This window comes from Anabrus simplex, chromosome 9 (assembly GCF_040414725.1).
Source record: "Anabrus simplex isolate iqAnaSimp1 chromosome 9, ASM4041472v1, whole genome shotgun sequence".
In the NCBI taxonomy this organism is placed as follows: Eukaryota; Metazoa; Arthropoda; class Insecta; order Orthoptera; family Tettigoniidae; genus Anabrus; species Anabrus simplex.
Window position 1 is genome coordinate 125,752,098 of NC_090273.1, and position 19,711 is coordinate 125,771,808.

At 40.3% G+C, this 19,711-nt stretch overlaps 1 protein-coding gene across 1 annotated transcript in view; it reads right to left on the reverse strand.

The window, feature by feature from the left end:
- Window positions 1-19,711, reverse strand: part of bsf (bicoid stability factor) — a 351,343-nt gene that overhangs the window by 112,776 nt on the left and 218,856 nt on the right. Inside the window, exon 13 of the mRNA XM_067153608.2 lies at window positions 10,777-10,990. Coding sequence (XP_067009709.2) covers window positions 10,777-10,990 — 214 coding nt within the window. The remainder of the gene's footprint in view (window positions 1-10,776; window positions 10,991-19,711) is intronic.

The window sequence follows — 19,711 nt, forward strand, 5'->3', positions numbered from 1 at the left end:
CCGCAAGGTGGTTATCGGCCTGTAGTTGACTATCGGATGTTGAACCGTAAGGTAGTCCTCCAATCTGTCCCCCTTTCTGATTTGCACTCTTGTTTTTCTTGGTTCGCTAATGCAAAAATTTTCACCACCTTCGATTTAAATCAGGCTTATTACCAGATACCTCTTGCCGAAGAATCCAAGCATCTCACTGCATTTGCAACCGATTGGAACCTAAATGAATTTGAGCGCGTCCCTTTTGGCTTCGCGACTGGAGCGGCCATCCTTACACGGTTACTAGATTATGTCTTATCGTACATTAAGTTCAAGTTCGTTCATAATTACCTTGTTGATCTCGTCATTTTTAGTGAAACCTTCGAGGAACACCTACTCCATCTCAACGAAGTGCTCCAAAGACTACGTAAAGCAGGTCTAACCCTCAAGGCATCCAAGGTTTCCTTCGCACAACCCCAGATGTCCGTCTTAGGACATATTGTGTCGGGGAGGGGTGTCTCAATCGATCAGTCTTGTACTGCCGCCATCCAGAATTTTCCCCCTCCAAAGGACGTCAATGCTGTAGCCAGATTCATTGGAATGGTTAATTTTTTTTTGCAAATTCATTCCCAATTTTGCTGAACGTGCAGCTCCATTAAATGACTTGAGAAGAAAGGATGCCAAATTTGTGTGGGGTGATGTCCAACGTGAAGCCTTCATGGACTTGAAATCTGCCTTATGTAACGCTCCTGTACTGGCTATGCCAGACTTTCCTAAATGCTTCATCCTTCAGACGGGCGCCTCTTCCTCAGGCACATCCAGTGTTGTTCTTCAGAAATTTCAAGAAGGGCGTCATCCTATTTCTTATGCTTCACGTGCCCTGAATCCTGATGAGCGAAATTATTCAATTTACGAGTTGGAAGCTTTGGCTGTTGTCTTCTCGTTAGAATGCTTCAGAATGTACCTGGAACATCTTCCTTTCGATCTGGAAACTGACAATCAGGCATTGAGTTGGGTACTGGCCAAGCCGCGAAAGACCGGTCGTCTAGCACGTTGGGCAGTGCGCATCTCAGCCTTCCAATTTGAAGCCCGCCACATTTGTGGCACCGAAAACGTTGTGGCTGATGGCCTCAGCAGGATGTTCTATCCAGGCAGCTCTGACCCTCAATCAGAGCCAGCAGACACATCTCCCAAAGAAGTATCGGCTTTTGTGAATGTAGTTCTCACTGACTCTCCCTTCCTTTTCAAGGATATAACCAAACATCAAGAGAACGATCCTGAGTTAAAAGCTATTATCGACAGGATTAAATCTGGTGAGCATGTTAAGCCCTACATTCTTAAGAATGGTGTCCTGTGTTGTCCTGCTCGCGGTCAGAGAGATCCCAAAATTAGTCCCAACTAACCTGGTCCCAACTCTCTTCAAATATTTTCATGAATCCCCAGTGGGCGGTCATCTGGGCGTTTTCAAAACAAGAGAGAAGATTCGTAACCACTTCATTTGGAAATCCATGGATAGTGAGATCTGTACCCTGTAAGATTTGTAACATCAGCAAACCCGCCCCGAATACTCGTCTAGGTCTCTTGTCTTCTGAGCAAGCTTCTCGCCCAATGGAAAGACTGTTCATAGACTATATCGGGCCCTTCCCGAGATCTTGTACGGGTCATCGTTTCATACTTGTGTGTGTTGACGCCTTTTCACGTTTTACATGGCTATTCCCCACTCGGATGGCTAACGCCAACACCACCATCTCGTGCTTGAAACAGATGTTCGCCTCATTTGGACCCCTCTCAATTTTTGGTAAGTGATAACGCAAAAACCTTTACTTCTTCCCAGTTCCGGAATTTCTGTTTTGATCTATCCATTGCTCATGTAACCACTACCCTGTATTACCCGAAGCCAAATTATGCTGAGAGAGTGAATCGTAACGTGCGAACTGCCCTCATCGCTTATCACTCCTCAGACAACTCCAAGTGGGATTCCTCATTAAATTGGTTGTCATTTGCATTTAACACTGCTGTCCATGAAAGCCACAAACAAACCCCTCTATCTAACCTATGGTCAATTAATGATCTTCTGTCCGACGATGCCAGCCCAGAAAAGATCCGAGCTAATTGGCACCGTGCACGAAAGAACTTGAAGGTTTATTACGCTAAGGTCCAGTGTAATTACAACCACGGGCGAAGACCGCACGATCTGTCTGTGGGTGACCAGGTGTTTATTAAAACACACCCCGTCAGTAGTGCTGCGGACCATGTTATCAGTAAGTTGGCCCCCAGATTTCAAGGTCCCTGCACCATCTTAAAGTTCCTCACCCCGCTGACATTATTGGTGAGCGATCCCGAAAGGAAAAGGATCAGCAGAGTCCACCTCTCCCAGATCAAGGTACCTTAAGTCTGGTAAGGAAGGGTAAATACCATTGTTGGTGACCACGTAGATTTAGTTGTAAGCTATTGGTGTTTAGCTATAAGATAATGATAAGTTTATTGTAAGGTGTTTATAACGTTTCAGTTATAAGATAATAAGTTTTATTGTAAGTTAGTTGTAAGTAATTGTGTAGGTGAATACTTTAGGTATTCCCTAGTGTAATAGATTTAGTATTATAAGTTAGGTAGGTTTTAGTTAGGGTCACTCCTTGGAATTTATTCCCCTTACTTTCAGGTTTAGGGCAAACTCCTATAGGTTCCTTTCACCCCCACCACAATCCTGTCAAATGAATTATAGATAGCAGTGCTTACCCCAGGACTAGTGTCCTAATATCCCTGGTGAGCGAGGGAGAGTCCCTACTGCGTACTCATTAAGCCACCCATTGGGTGACTCTACGCAAGGTCTTTGAGCCCAGCATCATACTTTACCTCAAGTATTCCCCTGTCTGCTGCAGTTTGTTTATGTTACAGTGGCTGCAGTGACCAGCTTCTCTTGACGGCAACCTGAAGTACCAAGTTGGGAGGCACACTCTGCGCCTTGGGCGCTACCATCCAGCACCACGTTCCTGTGACGAACGTCCTAATGGTAACAGTCTGACTGGATGGTGTCTCACCCTGCTGCTTATCTGGTGCAAGATACCACTGAACTACAATTACATAGCTACCTAGGTCGGACTGAAGTTGAATGGAGGCTGGCGGCAAACGGCAGTGTCAGCAGCCGCATCATCAGTGAGAACCTGTGGCCTAGCTGTACTGTGACTGGTGTGGAAAAGTGGTGCAAAATACTTAGTCCATAACTCGCCTAATAGGAGGCTTTGAACGCTGTTTAGCAACAAAGTGAGAAGTTTCTGGATGACTAAGATTTGGCAGAAAGAAAGAATGTACATCCTTTGGTGGACAGAGTACAAATTGTCTAAACAACTATGAAAGGGTCAGAAGGCATTTTGAAGTGTAATGTGACTATCCATGTAGATTTTGTGATATTTATTGAATAGGTGGATCTATGGACACCTTTATTATTTTTGAAAATTATTGGTGAATCGTAAAATCTTGGCTACTAAAAGGACCTGTGGTGTGCTGACAGTTTGTTTTGTTTGTTATCAGAAAGTCTACTTCAAGAAATTGTGTGTGTTAGAGTAATGTTTCTTTACTACCTGTACTGTGTGAGAACATTTTATCGCTTTCTCCCCAGTGAAACTATGTTAATGGTCGAGCGTGGCTCGACTTTCGGGGGGAGGAAGATGTCACAGGTGAACAATGTAGTGGAAGAGGTAAATGTTTATTGAAGACTTTATTTGTAAAGTGTGGTAATATGTTTAATTTGTAACGACCTAACCTGTACCGTGTAATATTTGTAACATATGGTATTTGTAAATAGTAGATTTCATTTCTGTACTTAATGGAAGTATCCAGAAATGTTACATGAATTTTTGAGCAGGGTGTGTTGTATTTTGTTGGTTGTGTGTTCTAGAAGGAATATTCTAACTATTCTGGAAATGGAAGATTCGTGAACGTGTGTATTCGAGAATGTTATTTAAAGTTCGCGACTGTGGTAAGAATTGTGATTGGTGAACCTAGGAGGGCTAGGCGGTCTCATGCATTCTGATTGGCTACTCCAAGGCCAGGGTTTACCTATATATCGAGAGCGAGGCAGCGTTCGTGATCATTCGGTCTTGTCATGTCTTGTCTTGGCCTGGTCTGCCTTAGTCTGCGTTTGTCTGTCTGAAGTTTTACGTTGTGTGCGACGCCTCGCTTCCGGGATGCCCCACCTTCGGGTAAGCACTCTTACATTCCATTCCGGGTAAAATTTCCGTAATGTTCGGTTGCTATTTCGTATAGGAGTCTGCCCTAGCCTAACCTAGATTCGCCAAATTAATTATTTATGACACCTTAGCTTTTCAGCTGGGCTTGCCTGTTTGTTTTCGAGGCATTCTCATTTCTTGTTTCACTAAATATGTAGATTGTAGTTTAATATATTTACCTTGGGGTTTGCCTCTGGTAGTTCAGTGTCACTTGATGTATGCTAGAGTTTTTGGAGAGTACGTTTACTTCACTGTAAATTGCATTGTACAACTGGATTTGGTAACTAGATGTATAGTTGGTTTGAAATTTTGAACTTGTATTTGGTATTATCAAAGAACCTCTAAGTATGTGTATCACAGAGAATATAGTTCGTAAGTTGCAAGTTGACGGATTTTGTTCGGAATGTATTTGTAAATAATCTTTTTAAACTTAAGGATCACATTTGATCATTTCGGAGTCTGCAAACTAAGCCATGTCCATGCCCTCGGTAAAGTCCTAGCTCCTTCCACCTTCCTGGTTTTTTATCCACTAGTTGGCCCTACTGTTTTACGTATGTTGTCGGCGGAGACCCGTGTAGTCCAGCTGATGTTTCACTGACTGTGTAGTGGTTTCTGATATTGTGTAGTTGCTCTTACTTTCCCCCTTTATTGTGTTTAGTGCTTTGTTTTGTGTAACCACTGTAGTAGCGGTAACAGGACGTGTTCCAAAATTTGAAGTAAAGTTACAGTTACGTGAAGGAGCAAAGCCAGTATTTACACGAGAACGAGATGTTCCATATGCACTTCATGAACAAGTTGAAAGAGAGCTGGACTCACTAGAAGCAGCTGGGGTCATATCTCCTGTATCATCAAGTGATTGGGGGTCACAGTTGGTCGTCATTCCCAAGCCAGATGGAGGAGTTTGATTATGTGTTGATTACAAATGTGGTGTAAATGAGAAACTTGTTGCTGCAAATTACCCCATAAGGCGAATTGATAATGCGTCGAACAGCCTACGTGATTCCAAATATTTTTGTAAATTGGACTTGTTCAAAGCATTTCTACACTTGGCAGTTTATTATGAAAGTGCTACAATCCAGACTATATCCATACATCATGGAACATATAGAATGAATCGTTTAAGTTTCGGAATTAAAACAGCGCCATCCAAATTTAACCGACTCATTTCACAAATTCTCAGAGGACTTCCAAAAACAGAAGCCTATTTTGACTACTTAATTGTACACGGATCAACTCTGGAGGAGTGCACACACAATTTGCGGTTATGTCTGAAGATATTATCTGATTTTGATCTGCATATCAACCGAGCTAAGTGTTCTTTCTTTGAAGAGAGAATTGAATATTTGGGACATGTTATCCAGCATAATACCATTAGTAAGTCCCCAGAAAAAGTTAGAGCTGTTACTGACATGCCTCATCCTACAAACGTTGATGAACTACGCAGATTTTTGAGACTAATCACTAGGGAGCGGATTTTTATGTGCTAAAAATGTGAAAAATAATAATTTTTTATGTGCTGAAAAACTTTAAAATATGTGATAAAAAATTGAAATTATTTTCCTTTAAATATCACGTAACTACTCGCGCTCAAGAAGTAAATAAGTATAATGTTTTGTATTAGAATATGGTGCTACCAAACGTGCTCCTTAAGGCAAAATGATGTCTGTGTATGGAAACGTGCTGTATGGTATATTAATTTTTGATATTCCAGAGTAGATATTATGAATGGTTATTTTTTAAAGGTAATGATTTGTTTAAATATGGCAAAAGCAACCTATCATCTTTGAAAAAATAGTACCAGTTCGTACTCACCCATCACACGCTGGAATATTAGTTGCTAGAAGTAGTCTCAGAATTGCAGTGAACAACAAAGGTCATCTCCAAATTGTCCATCACAAACGTATGCCGATTATCTCTAAAGAACGCCTTATACTGCGAAAACGATCACTCCACATCACAGGAAGTCAGACGAACATAGTTAAAGAGAGGAATGTCACCAACAATAACGCCATCAATTTCGCCAACATGAGCACCCTCTAATACATTAGAAATTTGGCACATTGTTTGAAATCCTCTGTTTTTCCTGAACAAATTTTGATATTTGATCTTTAACAGCCCCTGTACCTGCGAAGCCGGGAGTGAATATAATTTATTTTCAACAGCGCGCACTTCCTTCACTGTTTCGGACAACAGGTTAGTGGATTTTTCAAGTATGTCTATAGTTTTACACAAGAAGCTTAGATTGGCAGATATAAACGCCAAATCATTTTTCAAAGAGCTGTCTTTTAGTATCTCTTGAAGAATCTCAATTGACGACGCGTCGTTTTTATCTAGCACGTTCACAACAGATGCAAAACTTTCAAAATTGTCTGCGTAGTGTACCACAGTGCTAAGCCAGGTACCCCATCGTGTAACAATAGGCAGAGGAGGAAGCGCAAGATCCGGGTTTTTCTCTTTAAAGAGATCGATTCTTGTGGGGTCCTTTTACGAAGATTTTTTTGCCATTAGACACTAATTTATCCACTTGAGGATACTGAGCCCGCACAGTTTCACATAACCTGTGTAGAGCATGAACAACGCAAGTTACGTGTATCATTTTCGGAAAGCTCACAGAAAGGCCTTCGGCTGCCTTTTTCATGTAAGCTGCACTGTCAGTAAGGAAAAGCAATACATGGTCGTATTTTATACCTTTTGGCCAAAGTAAGTGCATGGCTTCATTGAATAACCTAGCTACAGTGACATGGTTTGCAGCAAGCATTTCTCTACACGCTAGCAAATAAGAATGTTCGCAAGCAGTTTTGTCATTCTTCAACACACCAACTACAACATTTCCTACTTTTCTGCCACTTGAATCAGTGGTTTCGTCAATGCTCACTCACAGTTTTTCGCTATCACATACTGCCCGAATTCTCTGTAAAGTTTCTTCGTAACATTTTGGGAGATAGTTTTTCCTTGATGTGGATTCATCTGGAGGCTCAAAATTAATGTACTTTGTTAGGAAATTTCTCAGTCCCAGATTATTTATTTTACCAAGAGGAATGTCGGTGCAAACAAATGCTCTGCACACATCTAAATAATACTGGGAATATTTAGATGGGCCTGCATTTGAAGTAGCTGGTTCAGCTATTAGTAATTGTCGCGAACGCACACGCGAAGCAGCCGCAGTATGCTTATTTCCAGACAAATGCTGGATTACCTGAGAACGTTGATCTGCACGTACTGTTTTGCCACACGGTTGGCAAAATAATACTATTCCATCGGTAGTGAAAATGCTTTTAAATTCCACTACATATTGTTGAAGACGCGACCTTGTACTCGACTTCTCTTTTGGCATTATTTTGCAGATTACGACACACGCATTTACGGTGAATCACTGTATCAATAAAAAAATAGCAGCGGACACTGATCACACGACCACGGGAATGATATATGGACCCGAACAGCTAACCTTACTCTTAGGAGTGATGAAATTCCACTACCTAATGGTGGGGCAATATTCTTCCGAGTCTCCCATGTCGTAACGGAATTACGTCACCTTATCTCTCCGTGATTGCCTTTCACTGATATTCTATAAACAAAATCCGAGAGGGCTGACTCATAAAGAGTTGGAATGACATCATGCAAGGAAACGTCTTGTGCAGCAAATCAAATCGCTGTCTAAATGTAACGACATAGCCGGTGACCAGCAAGTTTTAGAACTTATGGAGGGAAGTCCATAACTAGCCGAAACATTCAGATACATTATGTTAAATACACTGTTAAAAACAATACCGTAATCGAAAAATGAAAATATGAGTATTGTTTTATATCACAGAAGCATTTTAAATTTTATTGATCAACAAATATCGGCGATTTATGTGCTTATTATAGATTTTCTTAAAATATGTATTTACATTTAAACAATGTGAAAATATGTGTTTTTATGTGAAATAAGATTCAGTTTTTACACTTGGGGATGCACAATAGGAATAATGAACTTCGTAACTTGTGTTAAAACTTACGCCAAAAAAAAAATGTAATTACATAAAAATCCGCTCCCTACTAATCACATACTACTCCAGGTTTATACCAGATTTCTCCACCATGTAATATCCATTACGGCACCTGCTCTGCAAAGGCCAACGTTACATTTGGACTTCGGAATGTGAAGCTGCATTCCTCAAGTTAAATCAGAGTTGTGTAGCGACAGGGTCTTAATGCCCTATGATCCAAAATTACCAATAGTTCTGATGTCAGATGCAAGTCGAACAGGTGTTGCAGCTGTCCTTAGCCATCTAATTGACGGAGAAGAAAGGCCGAGTGCATATGCATCACGATCACTGACTATCAGAACAGAACTATAGCCAACTAGACAGGGAGGCTTTGGCAATTATGTCTGCTGTCAACCACTTTTACGACTATGTTTTGGCAGGCACTTCACACTAGTGACTGACAATGAACCGCTAACTCATATTTTTCAGCAAAACAAAGCTCTATCACAGATGACATCTGCTCGTCTACTATGATTTGCTTCGTTCTTGTCGGGATTCGATTACACAGTTCAATTTAAGAAGGGTGCAGAGAACCGAAATGTTGACTGTTCATCGCGGGCTTCCCTACAGTAAGTCCATTCTTCGACAGATATCTCCATTGGAGATGACGTTAACCAGTTATTTACCCACCTAATTTTTCAAATTTCAAGCAAACGAATCACATTTCTTACCATCCAGGATGAAACACGAAAAGATCATGAACTGAGTAAACTTGTTTTTGATTTACAGAATGAACAGATGTTTCAGAATATACTCGGAATGAGGGTGTGCTGTTTAGACAAGATAGAGTTGTTATCCCTTCCAGACTAACAGATGAGGTTTTAAATGAACTTCACGAAACTCATTTGGGCATCATGAAGATGAAACAGCTGGCCCATCACTACGTCTATTGGCCTGGAATTGATCGAGACATTGAACGCCTAGTACAAGGATGTCAAACATGTGCACTGACAAGAGCAAATCCACCAAAATCACCAGTGCATCCATGGGACGAACCAAAAGAGAACTGGGAAAGAGTGCATACTGATTATGTAGGACCTTTTGAGAACTGCAACTTTCTGATTTGTGTCAATGCCAAATCAAAATGGGCAGAAGTGCAAATTTTACGAGATACACCAACAAGTACCTCCACAATCGTGTTGCTAAACCGTATAGTTGCTTCTCATGGATTTCCAGCAAGCATTGTCTCAGATAATGCAGACTTTTTTCAAAGCAATGAATTTAGCACCTTTTGTTCAACAAATGGAATTTTTCAAAAATTCATTGCACCTGGTCACCCAGCCATTAATGGCTTAGCAGAACGACATGTTCAAATATTGAAGAATCGTCTCCATTCAGCCTTAGATGATAATGTCCCAATATACGAGAAAATACAAAAGATTCTGTTTCGATACCGTGCTACACCCCTTGCATGAGGAAAGTCACCAGCAGAGCTATACCTGAACCGAAAAATGAGGATTCGCCTAGATGCTTTCTTCCCTATCCGACCTCAACCTTCATTACCTGTAGCCAAACCAGGACGATTGTTTCAAGTGGGGGAGAGAGTCCAGGTGCGCTTCTTCTGCAATAATAAGTACACTTGGAAATTTGGAAAGGTTGTAAAGAAGTATGGTCAGCGACACTACCTAGTTATTTGGGACGAATCAGGAAGAACACTGAAACGCCATATTGACCAAATGCGTGGGACACTGATTCAACCTAAATCAGTTACATTTGAACCAGCCCAGTCATATGACGTACCTAGAGCTCCAGATTGCCATGTCTCGGTTAATTCTGATTTAACAGTATCACCATGCCAAGATCCAGCTGTTCCAGTAGAAAATCCATCAGCTCCCAATACGGCAGTGACACCATGACAGAATCCCGATGTTCCAACAAATGTACGTGTCCGTAGATCATCAAGAGATACTCGACTGCCTGTGCCGTTCCGTGATTTTGTTTTGTGAACCAACTCAGCTCGACTGTTCTCTCCGAGAAGTGAAGTACCTTTTTCAAAATTCCATAGATTATCTGTTCTCCCTCTTTTTTAATTCATCTATATTATCTGATAAGTTCACAGCTTCAAAGTGTTTATTTAAAATTCTGTGTATAACACATTTCTAAGTGGGGGAGACTGTACTGTATTTAAAAAAAATAATACAGTGAGTGCGCTAGTAACAACAGAGATGTATACTCTGTGGAGAGAACAGCTGTTCTTCTCATTGGAACTTTCATTGTAATGAATAGTTATGCCATGCTGTGCAACAAATGGATATCCTAATAAAATAATGTTAAGTACTGGATAAGTATATTTAGTAGAGCGTTCAGAATATAACAAATAGCCCAGGACCTTCACCTGGGAACTGCTGCCCTTTAGCACCCTCATCAGAGCAGTAAGGACTTGTACGGTATACCTGGTAAATATAGTACTCAAAATAATGTATATTTTCTGATATATGACAACATCATGTAACAGGGTCTTAATAGTAGAATGACTCTGAAAGATGCAATATCTGTATAGTTTGCAATATATCAATACTTTCACAAAAGGAAACAAGGGAGTTACTCACTTGACCAGATGTACCTTGATGAGAGGTCCTAGCAAAACATTATTAACATCAATAAATTGATTCTCTGTAAGGGCTTGGAACATCTCCTTCACTTCATCAACACGTCCTTGCTCTGCTAAGGAGTTGAGTAGTCTCCAGCAGAGGGAATTGTACACAAAAGTACGATCCTCAAGTTTGTTCTCCCGGGGCTGGGTCTTTATAAGTTGTATAGCATCTGTAACAATACACACACATATAATGTAACAATGAACACAAGCAGAAAATATCTGAATAAATTACAAGCAACAACTATGAATATACATCCAAAAGGGATCTTAAAAACTAATTAGATAACTAGTTAATCACTCATTAAAATAGAGGCTGCTTTCACAAGTCAATAATGTTAAGATCTTCTGCTAAACCCAACACAGTCAACTCTCTAATATCCAGGTGCAGATTAATCAGTTTACACGTTAACTGAAGAACTTTTCCTTTCCATGTGAGGTTTTGTATACTTGTGAACTGAGTTTCAACTCCATAAACTCTGCCCTCCACTATAAGCGACGTGACATAACGCTGCATCTGTTCTAGTCATCTTATACCTAGTCTGTTGTAGAACTTTGTGGTGTACACAAGTGTGTGTTATCAACAGTGAAAAAGTCAGAACTGAAGTGTGAAAGGAAAGTTCCTAGTAATCAACAAAATCTGAAAATAATTAAGCATTGGACCAAGGGGTCATTTCCAATGAAACACGATTTGTGGATGTGTGTAAAATGTGTTATCACAGTTTTGAAAAAGTCACTTTTTAAAGTTTAATTAGAAAACCAAAACTGAATCAAGGAAGATGAGTAATTTAAAGTATATATCTTCAAGAACTTGTCCTAATAAATTCCATGTATATTCGGGTAGGAATGGAGTCAAGCAACAGGTGGTATTGCATAAATTATTATGTAACACACTTAACACACCCACACTCTTGATTACAATGCAAACATATACAGTATTATGGATGTGAATAAAATGTCTTCTTTAAACCAATCCTTTTACAACTTCTATGTGGGGCCAACATTTTCATCTTTTCCGCCACTCCTCTGTTTATGGCTTCTTCTTTTGTCTAGCCTCTTTCTCTCAGATCTTCAGCTATTCTATTTGTCTATCTTAGCTTGGGTGTGCCTATCTACCTGCCTGGCACTTTCAGCGCCTGCACTCCGTTTCCCATGCAATTTTCAGGTCTTTGTTCCACATGACTAAACCTCCCCAGTCTCTTTTCTTTAATTTTCCTACCCACCTCCAATATTAATATAGACTTATTTATGTAACCCACACATAATTCAAATCCCATTGTTTGATCAAATACTCATAAAAAAGAGTACATTTTATTCATCATCAGTGTTTTTTCACAAGTGTTCTTCATTGTTGCCATCATCGAGGGTATCAGGGTGCACATCTTGCACCGTATTCGCTGAGGGAGGCTTCTAGATGAAGTTATAGAAAACTGGTAAGATGAACTGGAGAAGATCCATGAAATCCTTTTTTTTTTTTTTTTTTTTTTCTTCAGAGATGAGAACTAGCACACTGTAAGCTGCAGGTGGGTTCAGCCTGACACACTTACTCCTCCTGAAAAGGATGTCCATGTTACTTCTGTCAAAATGCAACCATTCTCCAATTTAGAACACAACTATTACTGTTCCCTTTCCGAGATGCAAAGTACTTCTCAGAAGCACTGTGAAATCCAGAAAAACTTCCCAGTTCATTTCCTTTACGGTAAAAGGCTTCTTCTACGCTGACTGACGAATCAGTTGGGCCCATTCATGCAGATAATTTACAGTTATATTTTAAAGTATACAAGTTGCAAATGTGAGAACAGCACCAATCCAAGTTTGACAGCAGGCAGTCTGTTGTTTTCCTTCTTAGTTAAAAAAAAATTTCATTTGCTTTTTTTACAATTTGCTTTACGTAGCATCGACACAGATAAGTCTTATGGTGACGATGGGATAGGAAAGGGCTAGGAGTGGGAAGGAGGCGGCCATGGCCTTAATTAAGGTACAGTGAAAATGGGAAACAACGGAAAACCATCTTCAGGGCTGCCAACAGTGGGGTTCGAACCCACTATCTCCTGAATGCACATTCACAGCTGTGCGACCCTAACCGCATGGACACTTGCTGGGTCTCTTCATTTCTTAAGGGGGCAGTCAAGAGACAGCATATTCAAATTTATTTCTTTTTCGTTATTCTTTCTGGTATTTTCAATTTCCCCCTATGGGGCTGAGATGTGGACTCTGTGCTACAGACCTGAAGAAAATTTCTTTTGAAACGTGGTGCTGACGAAGAATGTTGCGCATACCTTGGGGAACGTTTTGCACCTATGATTCCATTCTTAGCCAGCTAAAGCTCAGAATCAAATTATTATCTATATGTAAACAAAGAGTTTTACAATTATTTGGACACACTATGCAACGTGGGAATGACAGCATAGAAAAATGTATCATTCTTGGAAATGTTCCCGGCAAGACAGGTCATGTATGAGTTTCCACTGGATGGTCGAACATTATTAAGAATACAACCAGGCTGAACCTCTCTGATGCAGCACATCTTGCCAAGGACTGCAAGAGATGGAGAAGACTGAATAATAGCCTCCTCGGAGATCATGCTCCTAAGAACTGAGGGAATGATGAGAGAGAGAGAGAGAGAGAGAGAGAGAGAGAGAGAGATAATATATGCTCCTCTTGAGTTCTGGAGAAATTAAAAAAAAATTATTTCCACTACTTGAAAAAAGTCTGTAAATGTCAACGTACATCTCTTGCTTCGTCCTTCTATGCCATATCTCCTTTCTTTTTGCTCATTTTCTGTAATTTTTACATATGGCTGTCAAGGTTAATTTTTAAAAAAAATTAAAATATTTGAAACAACGAGAAGCATCCAAGATATTCCTGCAACATCATTATCTCTGGTCTAATTGACTGGAATTGTGGTGGTGATGGTAGTGATTACCAATTTAATTTTTTTTTTTTGCTTTTTGCTTTACATTGCACTGACACAGATAGGTCTTATGTTGACAATGGGGTAGGAAAGTCCTAGGAATGGGAAGGAAGCGGCCGTGGCCTTAATTAAGGTACATTTGCCTGGAGTGAAAATGGGAAACCATGGAAAACCATCTTCAGGGCTGCCGACACTGGGGTTCGAACCCACTATCTCCCGGATGCAAGCTCACAGCTGCGCAACCCTAACCGCACGGCCAACTCACCCGATTACCCATTTAAGAGGAGAGTCTGGAAATGATAGAGAATGTGCAAGATCAAAAGAACTTTACAGTAGGAGGCATATAAACATCAGCTATGAAGCGAAGGGCACACTTGGATATATTCAAAGGCTGGGGAACAAGTAATTTCCTGACAGAAGACTTTTTTGTGAAAAGTCCTGTCTTCCTAGCAAAAAAGCACTTTTCCTACTTTTGTGTTTTGCTTAAAATAATTTCTGTCCCTTGTTATGTATGAACAATAACTTTCTTCCAGTTTATAGACACTATTGTGATTTATACTGGTACAGGCTTTCAGGACCGATACCAATCTACAAGCTTGGATCTGGTTTATCAAGATTTTAGGCTGTGTAGACATTTTTAAGTGTAATGATGTTGCAGCTCTCTCTCTCTTGTATTGTTCTTACTAAAGCCCTCACAGTGTCCCAGCGGGTTCAAACTTCTGTTGCCTGACAGTGAATAATAGTCTCCAAACTTTGGTAATCTGTAGGCCCCTCTTCTTTCATGTTGAAACAGTTATCCTTCATTATTTCCATGTTTTTCAGTAGAGACAAGAATGATACAAACTGGTGGCAACCAGAACCTTGGTTTTGTCAAATTTCACCTCATGATCAATGAAAGAGCGTATGACTGCCATTGCAGATTTTTTTGGGTTGGATGAGTCTACAATGATGTTCATGTTTCTTCAACCTGGTGTTAAAATGCTACGTCTGGTGGTACGGATATAAATCTTCCTGCGCAAAGAGGAAATAGGGTACACACCAGCAATGGAGAGAGGGTCCCAGGGGTCCTTACCTGAGCATAACTAATGGGATGTTTTACTCCATAGTGCTAAAGACAATCATGATGTTGTGATGTTTTAAAACCTTGTGAATTCTATCCGTAATCACTGGGATATAAAGAAGAAATGCCTTTCTCTCACATGACTCTTTGCATTTCTCCCAGATTGTGGAGGAGACTCAACAGCCCTCTTGTTCTCGGTCTTGCTGCATCCATTAACTTGTAAAGCTGAGAAGAGAAGCTTCACTTCGTTCTGCTACAGATCTGGCTAACACAATCTCCTGGCTCGTGCAAACAACGACCACATCATCGCCTGTTTCTGTTCAAACGATGGTTGGAGTCCTTATTGAGATAGCGCTCAGTATATGTATGCTTCCTGTTCACTGTGTGGGCTAGATGGTGGCCTTCTCTCTTCACACGCATGTTCATAAATGGGAATTCTTCGACTTCTCTCTCCATCGAGGACTACATTTTTGCTTGGATGCTGTTGAGATGTTGAAGAAACTCAAGTAGCTTATCATCCTCACGTGGTCACAGGACAAAAGTGTCAATGACACAGTAGTACTATTTGGTGGGCTTATGTACTGTATTACCTCCTAAAATGTAGATTTCTATTTTTTTTTCACATAAAAATTGGTGACGATAGGACTTAACCCTTTGGCCTGCTTGTGAAAGGAAATATTCGCTTACATACCATTTATTTTTCAGTCACTTTAACATAAATTTGACTAATCACATAAGGACTTTTGAAGACACACACTATAATTTTTTTTTCAATATTTATCATGTTTTTATGGTTTGGGGAAATCAGTTTTTGTATGGTACACCAAGAAACAGGTATCAACATGGAGGGCATACATGCATTTGACGCATTGAAAAGAGGTTTCCTTCCGTAGAACCTGCGCGTAACACACCTTGCATCGCGTGGATGGCACTAATTTCTTCTCTATGGGGACAATTCGGATGGAAAGTGCCCAGAATGTTGACACTGAAGTGTCAATGGGGTGGTACAAGTATGGGGACGGTCTCTGCTGGGGTACTGGGGTATTTGAGCACCTTCTAAGTACTGTTCTGCAAAGCTGATGCGGAATGCTGTGAAGTGTTTATTCTTCATTGCTGGGCTGAGAATTTGCCAAATGAGAAAGGAATTCAATAATGCCATATCAAGGAGGTAGAAGTACATCTTTTTATAGCCTTTCACATACTTCACCTCTCCTCTCGGAAAAAAAAAAAAAAAATCTATTTTCCTGAATTGAACTGTATACTATATTACCACCTACAGTTCAGATCATTACAACATTCAAATTTTACCTTACTCATACCTTACGCTACCTCAAGTACGACCCGAATGTCTATCTTCAAGAAATAACATGCTATGCATATGCATTTTTCATTTGTTTCCAATATTGCACTTTTTACCATTTTTCTCTTCACAATTGTTTTCTACGTCAACTGTTCCGCATCTTTTAAGAATCTACAAGATCCTATTAACATTGATACATACATAAATTATATTAAATTGTATAATATATATTTTCGCGACTGAAACATTAAAAGCCTTGATCATTAAGCTATTCACCGAGTTTCATCGGCATTTAAAAGCACAGTGCCGGACATTGAGTAGGCCTATGTTGCGCTGATCTTCAGGAGCTAGCATCTCACTTCAATTAAACGACTTGTCTTCGACTTCTACACATTTTTGCGACTTCATATTTATTAAATTGTGTTGTGACTTCGCGCCAGACAGTGTATGCAGGCTGGCTGACTGAACTGCTCACCTCTTCTCATAAAATTTTGAGGCACAGTGCTGGACAATGCGTGTGTTGTGCTACTCTTCAAGGGCTTGCGTCGTGCTTCATGTAAGGGACTGATCTTTAACTTTTCTGGTTTTTATGATTTAAAATCCCACAGTGCTAATCCTTAATATCTTATATTGCCTCTTCAATTGCTTTTGAAAGACTTATCCTTTAATTTCTTGCTTTCCTATGCATTGTCTTTGTATTTTTAATTGGTTGATGATGATCCAGATTGGTGGTCGAAACGGTACTACTTTTAATCAAATAAGAATGTAACACTACATTTCTTATTTAATTGTATTGAATAGTTGAACCACTTTAATTCAATTTAATTGTGATACAGTTCAATACGGAACATTATGAAATTTTTATCTTTAAATTTCACATACTTTCTCATGAGTGGGAAAGACGCCAGTCGCTGATCATGAGAGTCGACCCCACCCATTCCACCACTATAATCGACCGCTAGGTTCTTCTTCACTCGTTTTGATTGGACTGTAACAAAATCTGGTCTATCGTGCAGAGTTGACAAAAAGTGTACAGGCTTTTTGTCAATCCATTTTACGGCTAGGATTTTGTTTGCTGAAGCGAAAGCAAGTTCACCCTTCTTCAGCTGTTTCTTTGAACTTATTGAGGCTTATGTTTCCAGTTCGCCCTAACCGTGCCAATAGCATGTGTGTTATGTTCCAGGAGAATCTTGTACAAAGATGGTGAACTGTACCAGCTATCCATGTACGAAGTTTTCCAGACACCCAAAAGATCCTTACACATGTCAATAACAATCCTCTCACTAACTAGTAAATCATTGTAGGGAGATCCTCCCTCATAATCCTTCCCGGTGAACAAAAAATGCTGCACTTGGAGCCTCCTAAGTTCAAAGAAACAGCTGAAAAAGGGTGAACTTGCTTTCGCTTCAGCAAACAAAATCCTAGCCGTAAAATGGATTGACAAAAAGCCTGTACACTTTTTGTCAACTCTGCACGATAGACCAGATTTGCAAGACAAAAGTTTCTATAGCCAAATCGGATCTGGTGCTGTTGGAAAACAAGTCGAAAACGAGAAGCTGGCAACACTATCACATCCTGCTGTGCATCAGAATGTAATAGAGAAGTGTGCATCATTCCGCTCTACCGTACCCACCATCGCAGCTCACTGAGTAGACGGCTGGGTTATCAAACCCACATGCACCATGGAGCTACGGCTCAAATCTACGCCAGGTTGGGTTTTTTCTCTCTTGTGTGTGTGTGTCCCTAGTTCCTGTCATGTAACAGCGTTTATAAGCATGACATCCTGTTGTCACATGACAATAGTCAAACACATGACAGTGTGATCCATTCAACTGAATGCATGAGTCTACTAACCACGCAGTGCACAACCATAACTGGTCTTGTCAAGTGCATGTAGGGCGGCTTCCTGATGGAGTACACAAATGGCGAATATGTTGATATGCTTTTAGTGTTGGGTACATCTGATCACCAAGCTTCTGCTGTTGCTCGTGAGTATGCAGCACGGTACCCTCAAAGGCGCCATCCCGATAAGAATGTTTTTTGTCGCCTTGAGCAACGCCTGAGGGAAACCGGTAATCTTCGTCCACAAGTAGTGGACAGAGGTCGTCCAAGGACTAGACGTACTCCACAAACAGAGGACGACATTCTTGAAGCCGTTCACCAATCACATCGGCGAAGTACCCGTGATATTGCAAGGCAGTTCCAGGTATCTCAAACACTGGTTGTTGACGTGTTGCACGACGAAAAACTGCATCCATATCAGTACACGTTAACTCAACACCAGCGACTTAGTTTCTATAGGCGTAATCATGCCGCTTCTTTGAGCCGACTATGCCTACTTGTCATGGCAGGCACTGCGCTCACTGTTTCTGCTTCCCAGCGCACCTAATCCTCGGTACTCCGCTCTGAACTTTTAAATTAATCACCCTGTATCTTACTTCAGCCACACAATGAAAAGTACCTCCCTGGAGACGGCTGTCATGCTCAGAATAGTGGTTGGCAAAAGAGGAACTAGAAGAACAAGACTGCACTGATTAGATCATGTCAAAGAAGATACTGGTATGATGATCACCAAACTGAATGAAACTGCCCGGAATAGAGTTGAATGGTGACGCATGATCCACAGGTAACTGAGAGCTGTATCGACTGAAGTGATGAAGAGGTAGAGTAGTGGATGTAGATTTTTTTTACATTGTTCCAAAATGAAAATCAAATAAATATCCAACGAACTACAGTATTTGTGATGTTCACGACGAAAGCCTACCTCAAGCCATGCGGCATGAGTATACAGGATGAGGGAAAAAACATGTTAAAAATATCTATTTTTATTTCAGCAAAATTTGTTAGCTTGATCCTTAAACTAAACAACAGTAATATCAACAACTCTGTCAATATACCAGAAAGTCTCTAAAATGTCCCTTGATACAGGTTATGTACAATTAAATAATGCTGTAAATTCTGTCTTAAGTGTTAAACTTGTAGAAAAAACTCATGTTTCAAGCTAGTTACTTTTGGTTTTCAAGAAGCACTAGAAAGGAACAAACAAGTGTCAAATAAAGTTGTAAAGACTGGAACATATAAAGGAATACATAACAGGATGACCACAGTGACAAGACCAGACCAGGAAGAGGGAGCAATAGAAACAAGCAAGACCCAATGTCAACATCAATGGAGAAGGTCTTCAAGTTGTAAATACCTTTTCTTATGTAGGCAGAATGCTGTGTACGCAATGTGGGAAGCACACAATTTGCTACAATGAGTGCATCTATAATTGGGGTGTGTAAAGGGAAACCTTCTGAGAATTATGAACTATGGGCTGTGAAGTTCAAAACAGAATAACTGTGCAGGTACATCTTTTGGCAGCTTGAGAGCAAGAGGCTTCGACAACCATGATATCAATGCTGCAACCAAAATTCTTGTGTACAATTCAATTGTAATTCCCGCCTAATTGTACAGGTAGGAATGTTGGACAACCTACAGAAGACATTTGAAAAGGCTAGTACAGTATCACAAGCAATGTCTGAGGAGGATAGTTGGAAAACATATGAAGACAGGCATAAAAATATCTGTGTCTTAGATGAGGCTAAGTCCTGAAGTACTGAAGCTACGATTGTCCA